General features: G+C 43.6%; 2 protein-coding genes across 7 annotated transcripts in view; one reads left to right on the forward strand and one right to left on the reverse strand.

Annotated features, from left to right (window-relative positions):
• Positions 1–15,872, forward strand: part of SLC4A5 (solute carrier family 4 member 5) — a 138,034-nt gene extending 122,162 nt beyond the window's left edge. For 4 of the 5 annotated variants that reach the window (XM_070798418.1, XM_070798419.1, XM_070798422.1 and 1 more), the window contains 5 exons: positions 5,803–5,871; positions 6,316–6,489; positions 7,670–7,822; positions 12,214–12,281; positions 14,212–15,872. In XM_070798418.1, coding sequence (XP_070654519.1) covers positions 5,803–5,871; positions 6,316–6,489; positions 7,670–7,822; positions 12,214–12,281; positions 14,212–14,377 — 630 coding nt within the window. In that variant the 3' untranslated portion in view covers positions 14,378–15,872. Of the gene's footprint in view, positions 1–5,802; positions 5,872–6,315; positions 6,490–7,669; positions 7,823–12,213; positions 13,295–14,211 lie in introns of those variants that run through there. The other variant, XM_070798420.1, reaches the window with a different exon arrangement.
• MTHFD2 (methylenetetrahydrofolate dehydrogenase (NADP+ dependent) 2, methenyltetrahydrofolate cyclohydrolase) overlaps positions 9,064–23,140 on the reverse strand; it is a 30,865-nt gene continuing 16,788 nt past the window's right edge. Inside the window, exons 3-9 of one of the 2 annotated variants that reach the window (XR_011569208.1) lie at positions 22,285–22,407; positions 21,727–21,879; positions 21,206–21,313; positions 19,990–20,082; positions 19,475–19,600; positions 17,824–18,044; positions 9,064–11,143 (exon numbers count right to left, since the gene is read on the reverse strand). Coding sequence is in view for 1 of the 2 variants with exons in the window: in XM_019969904.2 (XP_019825463.1) it covers positions 17,881–18,044; positions 19,475–19,600; positions 19,990–20,082; positions 21,206–21,313; positions 21,727–21,879; positions 22,285–22,407 (767 nt within the window). In the remaining variant the exon portion in view is untranslated. Of the gene's footprint in view, positions 11,144–16,812; positions 18,045–19,474; positions 19,601–19,989; positions 20,083–21,205; positions 21,314–21,726; positions 21,880–22,284; positions 22,408–23,140 lie in introns of those variants that run through there. The other variant, XM_019969904.2, reaches the window with a different exon arrangement.

Below are 23,140 nucleotides of genomic sequence, written 5' to 3' on the forward strand. Positions count from 1 at the left end.
CACTGGGGCGCACGCTTCTCTTTCAGTTATGGTTTCCTCAGGGTCCATGCCCAGTAGCGGGATTGCTGGGTCATATGGTAGTTCTTTTCCTAGTTTTTTAAGGAATCTCCATAGTGTTCTCCATAGTGGTTGTTATCAGTTTATATTCCCACCAACAGTGCAAGAGGATTCCCTTTTCTCCACATCCTCTCCAGCATTTATTGTTTGTGGTACATATACACAACGTATATTACTCAGCTTTAAAAAAAAAAGAATGCATTTGTCAGTCTTAATAAGGTGGATGAACCTAGAGCCTATCGTACAGAGTGAAGTCAGAAAGAGAAAGACAAACGTTGTATATTGACGCGTGTGCATGGAATCGAGAAAGATGGCACTGCTGAGCCTGTGTGGGGGAGGGAGCGGGCGGGGTGAATGGAGAGGGTCGCGTGGAAACATACATCACCACGTATGGAATAGAGAGCCAGTGGGGATTTGCTGTGTGACTCAGGGAGCTCAACCCAGTGCTGTGTGCCAGCCTAGAGGGGTGGGATGGGGTGGGAGATGGGAGGGAGGCTCAAGGCGGAGGGGACGTATGTATATCTGTGGCTGATTCATGTTGATATATGGCAGAAGCCGGCACAATATTGTAAAGCAAACATCTTGCAATAAAAAAAATTTTAATAAAATTTCAGCCCTGTGGGGGGCGGAATGAGAAAATTCCCTGGCAGTCCAGTGGTTAGGACTTGCACTTTCATTGCTGTGGCCTGGGTTCGATCCCCGGTTGGAGAGCTGATCTCACAAGCCAGGCAGTGCAGCAAAAAGAAGAGAAAAACAAGCTCTGTAAACAGGGTGAGGTGCCATCTAGGGGGAAATGTTCATTATGGCGTTAGCTGTCATGACAAAGTTTTTATGGGGTTTATTATAGCTCCAAATGCTCTGATACTGTTGTTGCATTCCATCACAAAAGGATTTGAAAAATCTGGCTGCCACTCTTTTACAATGAGTGGAAATATATATATATAATCATTTTATTTAGTCTTTTTGACACATTTTATAACAGGAAAGACATCTAAAGTCTTACCATAAGATTTAAGATTTCTGATGTAATTATATCAAGGTATATATCAAGGATTTCAAAATTGTTCGATGATTGAAGCATTATCATTAGTTTGTTGCTGTTGTTTAGTCGCTAAGTTGTGTCCAACTCTTGTGATCCCAAGGACTGTAGCCTCCCAGGCTCCCCTGTCCATGGGACTTCCCGGGCAAGAATACTGGAGTGTGGGTTGCCATTTCCTTCTCCAGGGCATCTTCCTGACGCAGGGATCGAACCCACATCTCTTGCGATGCAGGTGGATTCTTTACCCACAAGCCACCAGGGAAGCCACTGGTTGACACCAGTGCTAAACGCGACATTGCTTTTAGGTAGAGATATTTGGTATAGCCAGTTCAAGAAAAATACAACTTTAAAACAGATTTGAGTTACTGGATAGAATCCCAGAATTTATTTCCAATCAAGAAAATATTCCATGAAGCTTGTTTAAGTTTTTGCAACTCTAAATTTTCCTAGTTCTATCAACATAGGCAAGTACTAGACTCATTGAGAACTCACACTAGAGAACTATTTACCCAAGGCCATGCTTTAGTTGCAGAGAAGGCAATGGCACCCCACTCCAGTACTCTTGCCTGGAAAATCCCATGGACGGAGGAGCCTGGTAGGCTGCAGTCCATGGGATCGTTGAGTCAGACATGATTGAGCGACTTCACTTTCCCTTTTCTTTCATGCATTGGAGAAGGAAATGGCAACCCACTCCAGTGTTCTTGCCTGGAGAATCCCAGGGACGGGGGAGCCTGCTGGGCTGCCATCTCTGGGGTTGCACAGAGTCAGACACGACTGAAGCGACTTAGCAGCAGCAGCAGCAGCAGCAGCAGCAGCAGCATGCTTTAGTTGAAAATTTTAGTTTTTATCTATGTAGCCAACAGAGAAGATGCTGCAGATTTTGAGGGTGTAAGTTATATCCTAGATGTTAGTGTTTTTATTGTTATTTTTGTTTGTATATCATTTATTAACTTCACCTATTTCTGTACCAATTCCCCCAGTAGAGTTCTGTTCTAGGACTTCTCAAACTTTCATGTGTATTAAAATTCATCTGGAAATTTTGTTAAATGAAGATACTGACTCAGTAGCTGTGTGGGGGGCCCCAAATTCTGCATTTTTAACAAACTCACCAATGGTACCAAATCATGCTGGTCCAAAGATCACACTTTGAGCAGCAAGGAACAAAACCACCTCCTACCCATCTCTCTGAACCAATGAACGGTTAGACTGACGTTAGATACAGTGATGTTTACTAGAGGATCAGTGATAATCTTCAGTCCTTCCATCACCAATTTGCAAATATTTGGTTATCTTGCCAAACAAAGGCACTGGGGGATGAAGTGACTGTGTATCTGCTGGGCAGCATAAATGTCTTACAGACTCAGTTTTGCAGATTCTCAGTTCATTCCAAGCCCCAAAGGGTTTTTCTTGTTTTACTTTTTGTTAGCAACTCGCCACAGCTTGTCAGGATTGTGAATTTCTGCCTACTGCCTCAGAGGAACTCCTGATCGTATCAGAAGCTTCCCCTTTTGTCCCCATATTGTTCTCACGGTCTCAAACTCAAATTATATAGGAAGGTCTTATGTTTGTAGGACCCTGATCCTTGTTCTTCGCTTTAGCAAGTGGTATAAAGCTGACACTAGAGGCACCTTTTTGCCGCTTTACTCTGTCATTAATATTTGAGAAAAGCTCCTCCCTGGATATCCAAGAAAGATTTGCATCAGTTAATCTAGAATTCTAGATTACAACCCCATCACTGGTCAGAGTGTAATGTCACAGACCTTTCGGATTTTCTGAGAAAGCTCTTTCAGCCTGCAAATGACAAGATGTTGTTCAGTTGCTAAGTGGTGTTTGACTCTTTGCAATCCCATGGACTGCAGAACACCAGGCTTCCCTGTCCTTCACTATCTCCTAGAGTCGCTCAATTTCGTGTCCACTGAGTCAGTGATGCTATCTTACCATCTCATTCTTTGCCAACCTCTTCTCTTTTTGCCTTCAATCTTTCCCAGCATCAGGGTCTTTTCTAATGAGTCGATTCTTCGCATCAGGTGGCCAAAGCATTGGAGCTTCAGCTTCAGCATCAGTCCTTCCAATGAATATTCAGGATTGATTTCCCTTAGGATTGACTGGTTGGATCTCCTTACAGTCCAACAGGCTGTCAAGAGTCTTCTCCAGCACCACATTCAAAAGCATCAGTTCTTTGGTGCTCAGCCTTATTTATGGTCCAGCTCTCACATCTGTACATGACTACTGGAAGAAACCATAAGTTTGACTATATGGACCTTTCTCAGCAAAGTGATGTCTTTGCTGTTTAATACACAAATGACAAGACTGGAGACAATTCCCTAGGCTTAATAATGAGGTGATGATAATCAGTCACTGATAACTGCAAACTAAGACAGTCCAGTTCTTCTGTTTGATGTGGTTTTCACCCTCGTTAGAGCAAAACAGAAGTTTCAAGCCATATTAAATGTGTCAGACTTCCCTGGTGGTCCAGTGGTTAAGAATCTCCCTGCCAATACAGGGGACATGAGTTCGATCCCCGGTCCCAGGAAGATTCCACAAGCTGTGGGGCAACTAAGCCCAAGGGCCACAACTATTGAAAATGTGCTGTACAAAAAAGAAAAGAAAAGAAAATGTGCTGTACAAGAGAAGCTGCTGCCGTGAGAAGCCTGCAGACTGCAACCAGAGTAGCCCCACTGTCCTCAACCACACGCAGCGACTAGGACCCAGTGCAGCCAAAATAAATTAAATTTTAAAAGATTTGTGTTGTTACAGATTATAGCTTAATCTTTTATTTAAGATTTCATTTCTCTCTTAATTGCTCCCACACTTTGAGGCTGATTCTGCTAAGTCTGCTAAGTCGCTTCAGTCATGTCCGACTCTGTGCAACCCCATAGACAGCAGCCCACCAGGCTCCCCCGTCCCTGGGATTCTCCAGGCAAGAACACTGGAGTGGGTTGCCATTTCCTTCTCCAATGCATGAAAGTGAAAAGTGAAAGTAAAGTCACTCAGTCGTGCCCGACTCTTAGCGACCCCATGGACTGCAGCCCACCAGGCTCCTCCATCCATGGGATTTTCCAGACAAGAGTACTGGAGTGGGGTGCCATTGCCTTCTCCATTGAGGATGATTAGGCCAGATTTTTTTGTCAGACTATTTTCCATTATAAGTTATTACAAAGTATTGACTCTTGTTCCCTGTGTTGTACTGTAGATCCTTGTTGTTTAAACGTTGTATATACAGTAGTGTGTATCTGTTAATTCCATACTCTAATTTATTCCTCCCTCTCCCTTTCCCCTCTGGTAACCGTACATTTCTTTTCTTCGTCCGTGAGCCTGTTTCTGTTTTATACAGATTCATCTGTATTATTTTTTAGATTCCACGTGTAAGTGGTGTCATATAGTATTTGTCTTTGTCTGACTTAGTATGGATATTCTCTAGGTCCATCCATGTTGTGCAAATGGCAATATTTCATTTTTTATTGCTATGTAATAGGATAATATTTCATTGTATGTATGTATGATGTATACTTATCTGTAGATATACACAAAGATACCCACCACATTTATTAAACCAATTGTCTGTTGATGAGTTGAAATTTTTGCCTTATTTAATAAGGCAAAAACCTCCTCATATACCAATGGAATGATGTCATGGACCCATGTTTCCTTTAAGTTCAAATGTCGTAGAGTGAGTCCAAATCATGCTTTGTGTTTAAAAAATAGCCTGCTGCTACTACTGCTAAGTCACTTCAGTCGTGTCCGACTCTGTGTGACCCCATAGACAGCAGCCCACCAGGCTCCCCCGTCCCTGGGATTCTCCAGGCAAGAATAGCCTAGTTTATTTTAAATGAGAGGTTGTTGATTTGTTTGGATTTGCCAGCATTCTTAAATGGACTTCTAAAAGTTGGATATAGTACTTTGTGTTCTTGCGAGTGTTCAGCACAGCAGCCCTGGGAGGGAGCGAACCAGCCTCGTGCAGGTAAAGGGAAGGAGAAAAGAAGGAAAGACACAGCTTACACAGTGGAGACGTACCTTAGAAATCTTCTAAAGAGTCTCGTGCCCACTGTAGACCAGTATGAGTGATAAGATCCCATGTTTGGAAAAGCGAACTACCCAAGAGCATGATGGGAAGGACAGCTACCCACGAGACCATCAGCACTTGGTTGTCGCCCATTGGCGGTCACTTCATACACTGTTCTGCTTCTTTTTTTACCTGATTGTATATGTTGCATGAGTTTTGTTCCTCAGCAGGTACTCCCCACTAGTAGGTAAGCTCATCAAGGGTCACCAGCCCCCTGCAAGCTGAGCAGTGCAGTTTAGGGGGGCCGTTAGCTGGGGCTGGAGGTGGGAAGGGGCTGGCACGAACGAGCAGTCTGTAGATATTTGCCATGTTCCAGGTTAATCTTCAGCCGGACTACACGGCTTCTGTAGGGCATAAAGTTGGGGGCAGGGAGGGGGGAGGCTGGGAGAGCAGCTGTTCACTGGGCTAGAAAAGGGGCAGCAGAGCCCCAGAGACCATTTCCTCCCCCACGGACACTCTTGCTCCAGATGTGGTCACAGATGCTTCATTCCTCCAAAATTCCAACTCTTTCAACACCTGGGGAAAGCCGAGGCTGACCAGGCTGCCTCCGTGACTTGGCAGACACTGCCATCCTGAACAGAGTGGCCAGCAGCCTGCTGTGGTCGTGGCCCAGTCCAGAGCTCTGCCTCCCCTCTCGTTTCAGTACATCCCTTTGCCAGTGCTGTATGGAGTCTTCCTCTACATGGGTGTGGCCTCCCTGAATGGCATCCAGGTAAGGACCCTTAGGTCCTTAGGTCCTCAGTTTACAGATGAAGAAACTGAGGTTCAGAACTCAAAACCCAGATCACGCTGATTCCTATGAGCATTTCACTACCACTCTCTGCTAAGGCAAGCTGTACAGAAGAAAACATTTTGCTATTTACCATGATATACCAGATAGCTTGTGTTGCTTTCAAGTTGCATTTTCCTTGAAAGTGGAGTGTTTACTGGGGCCTGAACCAGGGCTTTACCCCTCCCCAAGAGCTCAGCACCCCCCCATAAAATCTCATTATACCTCCTCCTAGACCTCCATTCCCCCTCCTTTGCATCCTCGAGACCTGACCAGGGGCTCCCCTCAATGAGACCCTGCTGTGGCACCCATTCTACCAGATCCAAGCCCCCAGCAGGGCCAGCAGGGTCTCCAAGGCCTGGCTGAGACTCACACTGTCCTCACCAGTTCTGGGATCGCTGCAAACTCTTCCTGATGCCCGCCAAGCACCAGCCAGACCATGCCTTCCTGCGGCACGTGCCGCTGCGCCGGATCCACCTCTTCACCCTGGTGCAGATACTCTGCTTGGCTGTGCTCTGGATCCTCAAGTCCACAATGGCCGCCATCATCTTCCCAGTCATGGTAAGATGGGCACAGGCTTCTCCCTCCTTGTTCTGCAGGTTCAGCCAGGGAAGGTGTCCACAGGGAGACCCACCCTAGTCTCCTCCACAATGGCCTCTCTTGGGGTCACAAAGGCAGGCACAGATCAAGATTCGGGTTGTGACTCCAGGCCAGATGGAGCTAGGGGGTTGATGGTGGAATGGAGAGGCTTAGAGGGGGCACAGGTTGTGTGTGGTGGGTGGATACTGTAGTGACAATCCACACGCCTGCCTCCACCCAGCTCAGGTCAGGGCGGCTCAGTGAGAATGCAAAAGCCACCCAAACTCCCCTTCTCTGTGGTGTGATGGAGCTGGGCAAATTCAACAAGGAGACTGAGTGCCCCACTGCCAAAATTCAAACCAAGTGCAGAAGTAGATCTATGCTAAGTATATACCTTTCAATAACATTGAATTTGAAAAATGAATGGGGGGATGGGATAGGGAGAGCTAGAATCAGAGATTTAGAACTTCAAATTTTAATGTCATTAACATGTCATTGTTTGGAGAGGCTGGGGAAAGTATGTGAGAATTCTTTGGCTATTCTTGAAATTGTGGGTAAGTTTTAAATTATCCCAAAATTAAAAGTGAAAAGAAGAAAAGCCCACAACATGTATCTGTCCCCGTGGGGAACAGTGGGCTCTGCCCCTGCCGGGGCCTGGGAAATAGAGGGGGTTACTATGGGCTAATGCTTTGGGGAAGCCCTGGGTGGGCCCCAAAGCCTGCAGGGCTGGATTAGGGGCCAAATTGAGGACACAGAGTAGATCGGAAATATCCTGAGGGCTCTGAGTCAGTGCTTCTTGACCCTGGCTGCTCATAAGAGTCACTTGGGAACTTTATAAAAGTACATGTGGGCCTCACCCACAGATTGATTAAGACAGAACCTCAGAAAAACCCAGGCATTGGTGTTTGTAGTAAGTTTACAAGTAAGCATAAATCTGCATCCAAGGTTGAAAACCACAACTCCAGGGAATGTGAAATGGATCCTCTCCAACAGTGGGGAGTTCAGGGGTGATGCTGCGTGCTGAATCACCCCTGAACTGGAGAAGTGTTGAGAAGGTTCCAAAGATACCAGCAAAAGTCCCTGAACTGACTGAGGGAGGGGAAAAAAAAATGCTGGAGTTTGGGGCCTTGAACCCATGGTTTTCTCTGAACTCTCACCACAGATCCTGGGTCTCATCATTGTTCGAAGGCTTCTGGACCTCATCTTTTCCCAGCATGACCTGGCCTGGATTGACAACATCCTCCCAGAGAAGGAGAAAAAGGAGGCAGATAAGAAGAAGAGAAGGAAAGGGGCCCATGAAGACAGTGACGAGGAGGTGGGGAGGATGGGAGGCCTCAGCTGACGGGAGGGATCAAGACCCTCCCTCCACCTCTGCCATGGCCAGGGAGGGGTGGCTTCTCAGGTATCCAGGGGGCACTGCCCAGGCCCAGCCTTGGTCTGATGTGCTGAGATCACGTCTGTTTCTGTGAATACCATTATCGTAGGCCAGAATGTATGAGCCCCCTCACCCAGGGAAAAGGTTGGCCAGGCCCACTGTCTCCAATTTCTGTGGGCCCCTGGGCTCATTGTAACAGCAGTATAGGCCCCAGAGGGGACAGTGCAGAAGCCTCGGCTCCATCATCAAGGTTATGACAACTGACCTCCAAAGGACAGAGCAGGCCTGGCGGGGAGGGTGCTAATGGGGACTCACTAGTAGACTGGATTCCTGGACAAGTGGGAAGATTGGGGCCGAGTCTTGCTTGGAGCTGTCCCTAGGGTCCTGGGGAGGGAGGTGGGGGAAGAGGCACAGGTCCTCACTGAAAGAGTGACCAATTCCCCAAATGTCTGGGACCTCTCAGTTGCCCCATCAGCCCCTCCCTTCTCCCATGTTCCTCCCCATCTCACCCTAAAACAGGGAGTCAACAGACAAGAAGCCAGTCCCGAATTTATAGTAAATTACAAAATATTTGTGGATAAGATTGTCTACTTCAAGTTTTCATTACAAATGATGAAACTGTCCCCAAAATGGAAGTGATTCACCCAAAATGGTCATGTCTAGGAGGGAATAAGAAAACCATTCCCCACTTTGGATCTGATCATTTCCCATATACTGAGCTGCCCATGCCATTCCTAATAACCATGTCTGGCTCCCATCCTTCCCAGTCTGACCCAAACCCATATCCCTGCCTCCACCATCAACTATTCTAGCAATCTTGCCTTTTGCAGATCAAAGTTGCTCACAGGCAAGCCCTTGCTGACTGACTAATGACAATCAAACCGCCTTCTGATGATAGTGATAGGCCCAAACTCCCCTGGTCCTTGATTACTGTCCTCTTCCAGGAAGGTAAGAGGCCCACAATCCCTGTCCACATGTTTTTCATTGATTTCCCGCCCCCCTCCAAAGGGCTGTGCTGCACAGCTTACAGGGCCTCGGCTCCCCGACCAGGGAATTGAACCCGGGTCACAGCAGTGAAAGCTCAGAATCCTAACCACTAGGCCACCAAGGAACTCCCCTTTGTGAATGAGTTAGATGATTTGAAAGTTAGGTTCTGCAAACAAAGAAGCCGAGAGTCTAAGTGCCTTTTAAAGACAAATATTCTTTCATTGATTCATTCAATAAATATTTGAGTGCCTACCACATGCCAGGAACTATTTCAGGGGAGGGAAAAAAGCTTCCTTTATATATGCAAAGGAAAACTGGGATCCAATTTACATAAATTCATTTTACACACATCTTCACAATTGGTGTGAGGTTCACTCCCAAATGACTGTTATCATGACAGTTGAAACAGTTCTAATGAGTAACATTCCTGCAAGAGTAGTGTCCTCTCCAGTGTCCTCAGTGGGCCCCAGGGTATTTGCAGTACCCACCACCTGTCTGGGTGTGAAGAGGATGGTGATTTGCACACTGCGGATGCATGTGTTTTCCATCCTGGCAAGAAAGCCAACACTGTTGTACTGGTGGTGTTTATCAGCTCTTCCCACTGTTGCTCTCCAGCCCCAGTTCCCTCCTCCCTCAGTTATAAAGATTCCCATGGAAAGTGTCCAATCAGATCCCCAAAACAGTATCCACTGCATTCAGTTCAGTTCAGTTCAGACAGTCACTCAGTCGTGTCCAACTCTTTGCGACCCCATTAATCGCAGCACGCCAGACCTCCCTGTCCATCACCAACTCCCAGAGTTCACTCAGACTCATGCACAGCGAGTTGGTGATGCCATCCAGCCATCTCATCCTCTGTCGTCCCCTTCTCCTCCTGCCCCCAATCCCTCCCAGCATCAGAGTCTTTTCCAGTGAGTCAACTCGTCGCATGAAGTGGCCAAAGTATTGGAGTTTCAGCCTCAGCATCAGTCCTTCCAATGACCATCCAGTACTGGTCTCCTTTAGGATGGACTGGTTGGATCTCCTTGCAGTCCAGGCAACAGTTAAAAAGCATCAATTCTTCAGCACTCAGCTTTCTTCACAGTCCAACTCTCACATCCATACATGACCACTGGAAAAACCATAGCCTTGACTAGATGAACATTTGTTGGCAAAGTAATATCTCTGCTTTTTAATGTGCTATCTAGGTCGATCATAACTTTCCTTCCAAGGAGTAAGCGTCTTTTAATTTCATGGCTGCAATCACCATCTGCAGTGATTTTGGAGCCCCAAAAAATAAAGTCTGACACTGTTTCCACTGTTTCCCCATCTATTTCCCATGAAGTGATGGGACCAGATGCCATGATCTTCGTTTTCTGAATGTTGAGCTTTAAGCCAACTTTTTCACTCTCCTCTTTCACTTTCATCAAGAGGCTTTTTAGTTCCTCTTCACTTACTGCCATAAGGGTGGTGTCATCTGCATATCTGAGGTTATTGATGTTTCTCCTGGCAATCTTGATTCCAGTTTGTGCTTCTTCCAGCCCAGCGTTTCTCATGATGTACTCTGCATATAAGTTAAATAAGCAGGGTGACAATATACAGCCTTGACGTACTCCTTTTCCTGTTTGGAACCAGTCTGTTGTTCCATGTCCAGTTCTAACTGTTGTTTCCTGACCTGCATACAGGTTTCTCAAGAGGCAGGTCAGGTGGTCTGGTATTCCCATCTCTTGAAGAATTTTCCACAGTTTATTGTGAGCCACACAGTCAAAGGCTTTGGCACAATCAATAAAGCAGAAATAGATGTTTTTCTGGAACTCTCTTGCTTTTTTGATGATCCAGAGGATGTTGGCAATTTGATCTCTGGTTCCTCTGCCTTTTGTAAAACCAGCTTGAACATCTGGAAGTTCACGGTTCACATATTGCTGAAGCCTGGCTTGGAGAATTTTGAGCATTACTTTACTAGCGTGTGAGATAGTGCAATTGTGCGGTAGTTTGAGCATTCTTTGGCATTGCCTTTCTTTGGGATTGGAATGAAAACTGACCTTTTCCAGTCCTGTGGCCACTGCTGAGTTTTCCAAATTTGCTGGCATATTGAGTGCAGCACTTTCACAGCATCATCTTTCAGGATTTGAAATAGCTCAACTGGAATTCCATCACCTCCACTAGCTTTGTTCGTAGTGATGCTTCCTAAGGCCCACTTGACTTCACCTTCCAGGATGTCTGGCTCCAGGTGAGTGATCACACCATGGTGATTATCTGGGTCGTGAAGCTCTTTTTTGTACAGCTCTTCTGTGTGTTCTGCATTAACAGTAAATAAAACACATTGTGTCTCTCCCTTCCTACTTACTACTAATCCTCTACCTCTTCCTCAAGGAATTTTCACTTTTAACTCAGATCTGTTGGTCTTAGGACTCCTGTGCTAGGCAGAATTCAAAAAGAACTGGGCTATAAGAATTGGGACTCCAACCATATGGAAGCCCCAAATCAGAGTGTATAGATTTCAGTGGTCTTCACTTTAGTGTGGGCAAACCCCCTCTTTCCTTCCTTACCCCTTGTGCCCCCAGTTGCCCATGGCACCACCTGCCCCCTCTTGCACTGTTTCAGATGCACTAATCCAAACATGGCCTGTTGAGCCTCGCATGTTGCCTATGATTGTTGAAATGACTGAGAGCTCAAATCCCAGCTGAGCTGCTCCTCTAGGAGAGCAAGTAGCATCACACTAGGATTATGAATTAGTCAAGGTCCTAGGGCTTGCTCCCCGAGGTTCTGAATGAGTGACAAACACCTTCCACATGTTGGAAGGGAACCTGCCCCAAAAGGACCAGATGTGGTTTATGAAGACCCTGGGGGATTTTTTTTGCTGTCTTTACCCACTCCCAGCCTCAGCTTCCTATCGGTGGACAGTCCTGTCATCAAGACAACACAGTCTATCCTGGGCGTAGTCTGAAAGATCCCAACATGAGTCCTGACCCTGGTGCCCCTAAGGGCTTGGCACTTTCCCATTTTAGGCATCCTGCCAGCCCCCACAAGGGCCTTCCAGCAAAGGGGCTTCCCCTTATATTCTCCCACAGAGGTACTTCTTCCTTGTGAATTTCCCACTCTCCTTCTCCTTTCCTCTTGTATACATCCATCTCCCTTCCTCATTTTCCCCTGGCCCCTGCCATGCCTCCCACCTACCTCTGGGTGAAGGAATAACTGAAGCGGAAGCCACCCACCTCTGGGGTCCCTGTATCATCTGGTGTAGCACTGGCCACGGGGTTAGAGAACAGAAAGGAGAGGAAATGGGTGAGGGAAGCACTGGAGAAAGAGTATTCTCCAGAATAGTTCTCAAACCTGCTCCACATCTGACACTTTAATTTTCCTGCCAGGACAAAGATCTTCCAGTTGGAGTTACTCACTCTGATTCTTCCTTCAGTGATTCAGAACTTGACCGAAGGTAATAGCCATGAGACAGTCTCTTTGGGTGTTAGATAAGAGAATAAGCAATGGCTTGAATGCCTAGGATTTCTCAAGTCAGTGTCTCAGTAAAAGGCCTCTGCTGCTCCACCTCAGGACACAAAGGCGCAGACCTGATGAAGTATCAAATAACAAGTCCGTCCTCTTACTGACGTAATGTGATGACTACACACGAGGGTATTCGTGTTTGGTAAAGGAAATTATTATAAAATATGAAGTAGAATGAAAATTGAAAGTAAATACTGAAAAAAAGACAATAGAAACTAGACATGATTTAAGTATATATTACTGAAAGCCGGGATACGTGAACTTTAAGAATCAAAACACCAAGCACTTTAATGCTCTGTGGAATAAAACAACAGCATGGTTAATTAGCAAAGGTGAGAAAAGGTATCAGGGAAAACTAAATATCAATGATCGAGTGGAGATAAAAATAGTCAAGAAAGAATTCAAGGCCCAGTTTCCAGCAACTCCCATGCCAACAATGTGATTCCTTGCTGTTTTTAATGAGAAGCCACCCTCAAAAAAGGTGGGACTACTTGATGACTGAAAACAAGGAAAGGGATCAAAAATAGAAACAAGGAATTCAGAGTCAATAGAGTCTGCCTCAGTCATCACTGTGGAAGGTGGTGAGGGCAGTCGTACTCCCACGGTGCACCCTAAACTGGACCGGAGTCACTGTGCTACATCTAACGGGAAAAGCATGGGCTGTCCGACTCCAGATATAGATGGCACACACCCAGAAGATTGTAAGACACGTGTACAAGAGAGTGTAGATCACCTAAGGGATCTTCTGAGTTATAAGTCAAACCTGTTATCACATTGCCCGGACGAGATTTATCACCAGTACAAGCGTTAGGCCCAAGGCCACCATAACCCAGGAGTGTCAAGTCCAAATGACATATGTGCCTGCCATCTCATCCCACTTCCCGAGCCAGGGCTCCTGGGCTCCTCATGCCACTGATCTTAATAAATAAATGTGTTAGGAGAAAAGCACTCTGTCTATCTTGATTTATTTTCATTTTAAAGTAGCCTATACAAAATTGAATCTCCAATTGCTCCAATTTCAGTTAATGGAGAGAGAATTTGGATCAGGATAGAATACCTCCAAAACCCTGTTAAAGGACACAAAGCATAGGACAAGGTCAAAAATGCGGAATATTTCATCAACAGTAATGGTACCTCAACTACACTGGTATTTTACTGAATCTATGAAAGTAGATGGAAGCAAAGATGACTAATAGCAGGATTCCATTTCAGTGAAGAAAAGAAACTCAGCAACAGGATCTAGTTTAGCAGATTAGCATCCACGATCTACCAGGCGTGGTGGTTAATCCCTGGGACTAGAGAAAGACAGACATATGAACAAAGATATACACCACCCTGTGCCAAGAACAACGGAGAACACGCAAAAGAAGGGACAGGAATCTCAGGGAGGGATCAACCTTACCCAGAGAATAAATAGGAACGATAAATAGGAGTCCACCGGGTGTGCATAGAAAAGGAAAAAAGAGAGAAAAGGCACTGCAGGTGCCGAGAAGAGGCCTGAAATACTGCAGACACAGGGCTAAGAACAGGGCAAACTGCAAGCAGGAGTTCGAGCAGAGAAGGTTCTTGTCTTGCCAGGCTAAGGAGCATGAATTCTCTCCTTTGAACAATGGGGGACCAGTCAGGTTCATGATCCAGAAGTTCCCTCTGGCAACCATGTGGAAAATAGGTTGAAGTAGGGCAAGAGCAGCAACTGTGACAGCTGAAGGCCAAGCAGATAGGATACTGCTAGTTCCTGTGATGTGTTAAGAGATCAACAGCAAAGACAGAACTGTTTGCCCTAGAACCCTGTTCTGGGAGATAGCATTTAAAAACACCATACCCTAGAAAAATCATTCTTCCCTCCTCTCTTTCTCATTCAGCATCACCCTGCACTTCAAAATCTCCTGTCCAGCCTCACCTGCCTTCAACTACTCACAGAGCCCAGTCTTCATGGTGCCACAGGTGAAGATAGAGATGGAGCCAGAGTGTGACTTCACAGACATGGACAGATACGGGAGAGAGGCTGACGGCGAGACCACCCTCTAGGAGGAAGAGCTTCCCCTGGACGGGGCACAGTGAGGGCCTGGCTTAGTCTTCACCGTGAGGGTCTGGGCCAAAACCCTTCACTTTTCAAAGCCTGTTCCTATATTTATCAAGCAGAGAGAGTCATTCTGCCTGATCGATGAAAACTGGAGATCTGTCATGCAAAGCCCTTTCCTTCCCTTTGTAGTTATGAAAATAACTAAAGCTTACTGGTACACGTTATTTTAAAATGCAATCCAGCATAGAAATGATAACATTTCTTTTGAGATGAAAAAAATGCTTGCCTCTCAAAACTGTAGATAAGATAAAGGGGCACTAGTCAGTTTTTATTTAAAACAAATACCAGTTAAAATTTTTTTTAATGCTTAGATTTTAAATTATCTAGATGGTCTTAAAAGAACTGTTAAAATACTTGTACTTCAATAGACCAAGGTTGGAAATTTTGTTTTGCAAATTAAGAAATGCTAAAAAGGTCTTCTTATCTCTCCATCCCATGCAGTTTTCTATGAAGAGTTTGAACCATCTGCATTCTGGGCCTTGTTCCAGCACAGAAGTGTGACTGGGGCTTTCCCAGTTTGACAGCTAGTTCTGAAAGTCTGGCTGTGAAAGAACCAACACATTTGAGTGGATGTTTTAAAAACAGTTAAGTGAAATCTCAAATCACGTGGCAAATCAACCAAATGATCCTTTAAATTAGTATCACTGGTTTTTCAAGTACAGAATCACATTTCTTGATGCATTTGGGTAGCTCTTTCCTGCAAGTTTTCAATGGCCTGATTCCCAAAGTCCAACTAGCATTCACATGAACACTGTATGTTAGGCAAGGCCAATGTGAAATTTTGGAAGATTATAACTCTGTAATACTAGTCACACTAGTACTTTAAGGAATAATTGGAAACAAACTGGGTAGACTAAAACCCATTAATCACAGACCTTGCTTAAGATCAGTCTTTTTATCTTCAATTCACATTGAACAAGCACCAACCATGTTTATTCACCACCTGTGTGTGCCTGACAGCCACAGTGCATCTGACATTTACCTTCTCCAAAACAGCTATGGATTTGAATCTTGTGTAAATTAGTTACTTACCAGACTTACTCAAGATGACAAATGCAGGTGCTTTTTCTTCATTCCTTTCATTTTTTAAAGGTACACATGACACTGGACTCATTAACCAACTTGAGTATGGGGACAGCTAATTGCCTCTGATCCCCAGAGCCAGTACAGTGCCTGGTCCACAGAAAGCTCTCGGTGTTTATGAAATTAAATATCAGAAGTCCCTTCTAGGGATACTGCCACGAGGTAAAACGCTAAACCTCCACCACTTCTACTGAAAGCAACAGAATTACTGAGCTGCTCACTCATCCAGAACCATTGCCTGAGTTTAAGTATAAATTCTTTGTCTTCATCTATACCAATTCTGGGAGAGCTAACAATCTACTCTTAACATTGCAGTTTTAAAACCTGGCTGATTTCCAATAGCACTTTGTCCAAGCTGTGTTGTAGAAATGGTATGGATTCAGGATTAAATGTGCTTGATTAATCAAACAAGCTGGAAAGCTAAAATGTTGATTTTTTTTGTTGTAAATTGATCACTGTAATTTTTACCTTGTATGTTATTTGCATTTTGTACACATACACAGGAACATTTTAATTTTAATAGCTTTTAACAGGTTGACATATTGTTACTTCTTCATACAGGTCATACTTTTTTCCACTTGTAACTACAATTCAATAAAACTTAATCCCATTTGCTCATCTTGCTCCACGTTTAATAATTTAGGTGAGTCAGCAGGTATGATGTACAGACAGGAACTATACCTCATTTACAAAAACATTTCTAGAACTATCACCCCTCTTCCTCTCCAGAAAACTATCAAAAGCATAAAGGCAGCAAAGGAACAAGCAGGGGAGAAGGGCGGCTCTGCATTGTTCTCCTTCCTCTCGCTGCCTCAAGCTGCCTGGAGCGGGAGCTGCTCCTGCTTTATGAAAGCCAACTACTCAGCCCTCGAGCAGAAGACACAGGACCCATCCGAGCCGCAAACATGCCTGCCACAGCAAATACCTTCCGATCTGTGCAATCTAATGTTTTAAACACATACACACACAGGAAAAAAATTTATACATATTATGTGGAGGAGGGGGAGATTTGGCAAAACACATCAAGAAGTCCCGTGTAAATTGAACATATGGTTTAAAATACTCAGAACAAGACTAACCACTGAAATGAAGCTTACAGATGAAACTTCTGGCTTGGGATGTACAATTAAAAGGACTAGGCTGGTTTCTCCACAGCTCTTTAAACCAATTTGTTAAAGTCAAAGGATTGGATGTTACCAAATATAGGAATATTTAAATTGATTACATCCAATGAGAAAAATTAGGCCACAGGAGGATAGTAGCAGAAAGATGAAGTATTTCAGAAACTCTTTCCATATCAAGTCAGAAGTGTTTTATTTAAAAAATCAAAATGATGCAAAAAGTCCCTTAATAAAGTCTGATTAAATTCAGTATTAACTCTCACTATCAAAAATTGATCAAGGAAAGCCAACAGGTGCAGCAGAGAAAAGCTGCCAGCTGTTGACAGTTCTTTGGTGGAAAAGTAAGTTGCATACTTATATATAGCTGCCCTAATGATTATCAAGCCCAAGTTATGTTTTCCAAAAATAGGTTTCAAGATACACTAAAGAAACCATACAGACACCTCTAACAGTATAAAAATTTGACAGTGAAGTTTCAGGATATAGGAAAAGTCAAATATGACAACACACATGAATAATTTATAAAATAAGCCTTTCAATCCTAGAAAAGTAAAATGGGGAGACCCCAAGCGGTAAGGAACATAAAACAAGGGCTAATAGCAAATGGGAAAACCCCAGACATCTTCCCAATGACTGAGTCACAAAATGATAGGGAGACTATCAACATGCAGTTTTCCTTCTTTATCATCAACACATATAATAAATTAGGGTAAATTTTTTCCTACTCAATTACCATCATTTCTTTCTTCTTTAACTTTTCCCTAATTTTCTCTAGCAACATTTTTCCTTTGGTTTGACCAGTTGAACTCAAAAGGCTTGGAACCTAAAAGTGAGTATCAACTCATCATTGGAATAGCACTTGGGAAATGCAATCATAGAAAAGCCAAGCTTGGGCACATTGGTGGTATAATGGTGAGCACAGCTGCCTTTCTAAAGAAGACAAATTTCAACTGAAGAGGCCTGACACAGTTAAGCAGCCATTCTCAGGGGGACAGGGTCCTCCCTGTGAATCTCTAGGGTAATGTTTCTCTTGGTTGGATCACATGACCCAGCATGACAGTGGCATGCTCCCTGGTAGGTTACTGCAGAGCTACGTGTGCAAACACACACTCATTTAAGCTTACAATAAATACAAAGCATTGTTTAAAGCCATGTAAGTAAAGAAAAAATATTGCATGTCTATTGACCTGGTTTTCCTCTTGAACTGGCTTGGAGTGCTGTTCATGACACAGAAGACACAATAGTCAATTACTTGCTACTCCAAGTTCCTTAGACTTCAGTACTTCCTGCTCTTCGAGCCTCAGCACTTTTTTTGCAGCAATAATGGTATTCTTCATCAGCATTGCCACAGTCATGGGACCAACACCCCCAGGGACTGGAGTGATGTAACCTGCTTTCTTCTTGACTCCTACACAGAGATAAGACAGGCAAACTCTTTAATTATGGCAAAGGAACTCTATGTACTTTAACATATCATGGAAGAAGCAGTCAAAGAAAAAGCAATAATATACATAAGCATCTCAATAAACCTCAAACTCATTAAAAAAAAAAATCACATCTACAATACCCAAGAACAAGGGCTTTTGAACATATTAACAAAGTAACACACATTTAGAGATTTCCCAGGCGATCCAGTAGTTGGAACTCTGAGCTTCCACTGCAGGGGGTACAGGTTTGATACCTGGTCAGGGAACTAAGGGCTTCCCCGGTGGCTCAGTGGTAAAGAATCTGCCTGCAATGCAGGCAACACAGGAGACTTGAGTTCACTCTCTGGGTCAGAAGATCCCCTGGAGGATGAAACAGCAACCCACTCTGGTGTTCCTGCCAGGAAAATCCCATGGAGAGAGGAGACTGGTGGGCTATCGTTTATGAGGTTGCAAAGAGTCAGACATGACTGAGCAACTGAGCACTCACAGGGAACAAAGATCCCACATGCTGTGCAGTGTGGCCAAAAAAAAAAAAAAACCAATAATAAAATAACATGCATATAATAAGCAGAGTTATTCAATGAATATACTTAAATAACCAGCCATACTTTTCCTCCATATTAAATCAATTTAAAAAGAAACATCTCAGTAGCTAACTGTATAGAAGTGTAACTATAATAATAATAAGGATTACTTCAATTAAAACCTGCTTACAATATTTTCTTAATTTTATTCTATTTATTTAACTATACTGTTTGCCCAAAGCACCAAGCAAAGTAATTTTCTGGAAAGTAAAAAGAATTTTTTTTAATCCAATCTAAAGGGAAAAATCACTTAGATACCTAGGCTTGGGTCTGACTGCTTGAGAAGAAATAGAAAGCTAGAAATAGAATTATCAGCATAAAATTCAGATAAATTCAGAACTGAAAGGAGAAATCTATCAGGGAATTCCAAAATTTTAGTAATATGGCTTTTTCCTGGACTTTTAATATTGCAAGTCTGAGATCTCTTCTCTCAGTATGAAAACAAGAAGTCTGTAATACTTTTTAGGAAACTCAATGGTTTAGAAAAATCACTTCATTAAATTTTCAGACTCATTAAAAGTCTTGTTTTCATTATAGAATAACCCTAAAGAGAAGAAAGAAATTTCCTGAAAACTTTATATTTGTTCTCCATAATTTGATGATACAAACACCTAAATTCTAGAATGACTATAATTTTTTAAAAGATTTCTCTTAATTATCATGGAAAGCATGATAATAAATGGTAATACTGATAATAATGGTAAAAATGATAATAAATGGTAATAACCAAGGTAATATAAGTATAAAAGTTAAAGAAAAAGTAAATAGTCTGCCCTAATTGTTCAATAAAAGTAGTGTTTATTGATTTTTATATTTTAAAAAGTTACCTTCAAAATCCACATCTCCAACCAACTTGGGTTTAGCAGTTATGGGATCTTGAATTCTATTTATTCCCACATCAATGACAGCTGCTCCTTCCTTGATCATATCTGCTGTGATCAGATTTGGAATACCTAAAAAAGGAGATCGGAATGATCAATTTAGTACTGAAAAGAATATCCCACCTGTAAGATTCTTATCAATTTCAAGATACCTGCAAGAATGAATTAGCTTGTTTTATAAAAACTGATAAAAACTATTAACCAGGGAAACAATTAAACTTCATATAGCGAACAGAAATATTTTGAGGCTGTAGAAATAACATTTATCCATCAAATATATAATAGAAAGCCAGAAATCGGTATTCCAACCACAACTCTCCTCTTTGTAAGCAGCTTTGACATTATGGTCAAACCTAGGGGAATACAGAATAAAACGACAGGGCAGCAGGCAAATTCGAAGATAAGAGGTCCATCTTCCTTCTCTGAGCAAGGTACTTCCACCCCCTCCCTGGTGCTCTTACCTGCAGCGGAGATTACAATATCTGCAAGAGCTGTATGTTTCTTTAGCTCCTCCTTAGGAGTGTATCGATGAGATATTGTGACAGTGGCATCGCCTATGAGTTAAAAAACAGATGTCTTGATTTCTGAATCAAAGCTAGGAATGGATTAGATCTCAATTAGGCAAACCATGCCAGAAATTCAAGACCTCTGAAAAAATAATTGACAAATCTTACACTATACTTTCTGGGCAGCCAATTGTCATTAAAAAATAACAATAAAACTAATACTCAATTTCTTGTAACTTTTACCTGTTGGTCCTAGCTCTACCCTTTGGAGTCATATATCATTAGATTTATTCCTTATCCCTTTTAACAGTCTTTCTAAACAAAATGTCACTAGAATTACTCAAGGATTTTTCTTAAAAGTGTGCTGAAAGATATGTGGAAATATTTAGTTCTGATATATTTTATCTCTGATATAATCATGTATGGTCATATTATGATAATCATATAACTTTGATTTGAGAGTTTTTCTCAAATTAACAGAATTTGACATAATGATGACACATTACAGTCATATGAATTCAATCCTTTGCAATGGTCTAAGATATTTTTTTCCTATCAAATGGCACAGATGAGGATACTAATTTTGAATAAGTTATACTTCTTAACTCCAACTATCAAAGCCATAACTGAAAATTCTAATTGTCTATAACCATGCTTCCACTCAAAACTCAAATTTCTGAGACATATCTACTTCTGAACTAGTTCCATACTGCTGCTGCTGCTGCTGCTGCTAAGTTGCTTCAGTCGTGTCCAACTCTGTGCGACCCCATAGACAGCAGCCCATCAGGTTCCCCCATCCCTGGGATTCTCCAGGCAAGAATACTGGAGTGGGCTGCCATTTCCTTCTCCAATGCATGAAAGCGAAAAGTGAAAGTGAAGTCGCTCAGTCGTGCCTGACTCTTAGCGACCCCACGGACCGCAGCCTACCAGGCTCCTCCGTCCATGGGCGTTTCCAGGCAAGAGTACTGGAGTGGGGTGCCATACTAGTGAATATTAAATTAACTCTCGAGTAACACTGAGTACATCTTCCTCCACAAAGATTACTCCCAAAGTACCTATTAACAAAACTATAACAAAGACAAATAAAGCTTAACAAACACTTCCAAGCATCCACAGGGCAGTCTCTCTCACAAGGGAGAGGAGGACACCCTCCCGAGAGCAATATTCTTACCTCCGGGCCGTTCATGTGCCCCATCTGTGTGCAGCAACATTGCAATGGGCATGCCAACATTTTTTGACCTTCCGGCCACAACCACATTCTTCCCTAGGGTTGGAATGCCTATGAAAAATGAATATATTTGCGTTTCACACAGTGCCAGATTATCTTAGAGCACCTAAGAAAAAGGAAGACTGACACCTTAGGATGTGACTCTAATTGTGATAATGAAGGAAATCATCAGCTTATTGACTCATCCGTCAACTGAACCATCACTTGCTACACACAGTGAAAGCTGAAAGGAAACACGAGCTGCAAAGTGTTATACGAATGTGCACCATCACCACTATCAAAGCTTAAGTTTCCTTCAGAGTTTTCTGGATGAAGCAGCAAAAACAGTTGCAGGCAATTGCTAAGGGAGTTAGGCTCTGGGGAGTAGGACTAGATGATCTGAGGGGGGTTTCCACTGTTTGTTCTGTAGGAATTTTTACCATTTCGTAAGTATGTTTTGATAATACTGAGATGGAGATACCTACCAGTTCGCTTAATTATTTCCCACACACCCCATGGAGTAGCTGGTAACATGGAACACTGGTCCAAACACATTCGCCCTACATTAATTACATGAAAGCCATCGACATCTTTGTCTGGAGAAACAGCATTGCAGACCTTTCTCTCATCGATGTGCTCTGAAAAAGAAATCAGAGCAGTGGTCAAGTCACTGTTGCATAGTCAGCACTGCTTGACTCCAGCGCACTCGAAACCCATTCCCCTTCTATAACTCACCCCACAACTTATTCATCTGTGTGTTGGGAACACACAGCAAGCAAAGCCAAATGCCAAGACCAAACCAGTGTCCTCTTGTCCTCTCCAAACCACTTCCCTCCACTGTCCTTTGTATTAAGACCTCAATACCAAGTCAGGGAGTAATTGGTATTCTGAGTAGGTCGGTCCCATATCTAACAACATACTCACTTTCTTGAGTTTACCTCCCCTTTCTTTAAGACAAATACATATGAGGAGCCAATTGTATAAACTAAACAAGCCTCTCCACGCCTCAGAGATCATTTTAAATAGAGCTATGTAAATCTCACCTGGAAGAGGCAGCTGAACAAGGAGGCCGTCGACATTATCATCATTATTTAGTTTATTGATCAAATTCAACAGTTCTTCCTCTGAAATTGAAGCTGGTTTCAGAATGGTCTCACTGTTGATTCCTATAAAAAATTTTCAAGGTTAAAAAAAAAAATAGACTATGGAAGATGGCGGAGGAGGAGAACACACAGCTCACGTCTCCTCACGCTGTGTCAGAGGTGCGTCGGAGAAGTTCTTCTGGAGCGCGTGCTGGGCGCTGGCAGAGGGCCTCGGACACCTAGGGGGATGGGAGGAGTCCCAGCGCAATCTTTATTTCAGAAAGAAAAAAATTTTTTTTTCTTTTCTGTTTAGTGTCCTTCCCAGGTAGGGTGCGGGAAGGAAGTGGGGAACAGTGGAGGCAGGACAGGACCAGCACCCCTGGGGGAAGCTGGGGGAGAGGAAGCAATCCCACACTCAGGGAAGCATCCTCACAGTGGGGGGTCAGCAGGGAAAGGCAAGGATCTTAGGGGGACCTCAGGATGAGAGGGGAACGCAGCAGCCAGTGTGTGGGGGGCAGGATGGAGTGGAGCCTGTGCATACAGTCCATGCCGCAGCCCTTCACACCCCAGTCTGTGTGTCTCATGGTGGGGAGGAGGGCTGGGTGCTGCAGAGTGGGATTTGGGGAGTGGATCCGGGGAGGGGACAGCAGTTGGTGGTAAGGGGATGGCCTGAGGTGTTGGTGGGAGGAGGGTCTTGGACCACAATGGCGGCAAGGCACCATTGTTGAGTGGCACATGAAGCGTGGGGCCACCAGGGCAGAACCTTTCCCGGCCCACCAACCCAGCTTCCTCGGGCAGTAATGGGAGCACACGCCTG

Source organism: Bos indicus, chromosome 11, assembly GCF_029378745.1.
Source record: "Bos indicus isolate NIAB-ARS_2022 breed Sahiwal x Tharparkar chromosome 11, NIAB-ARS_B.indTharparkar_mat_pri_1.0, whole genome shotgun sequence".
Classification (NCBI taxonomy): Eukaryota; Metazoa; Chordata; class Mammalia; order Artiodactyla; family Bovidae; genus Bos; species Bos indicus.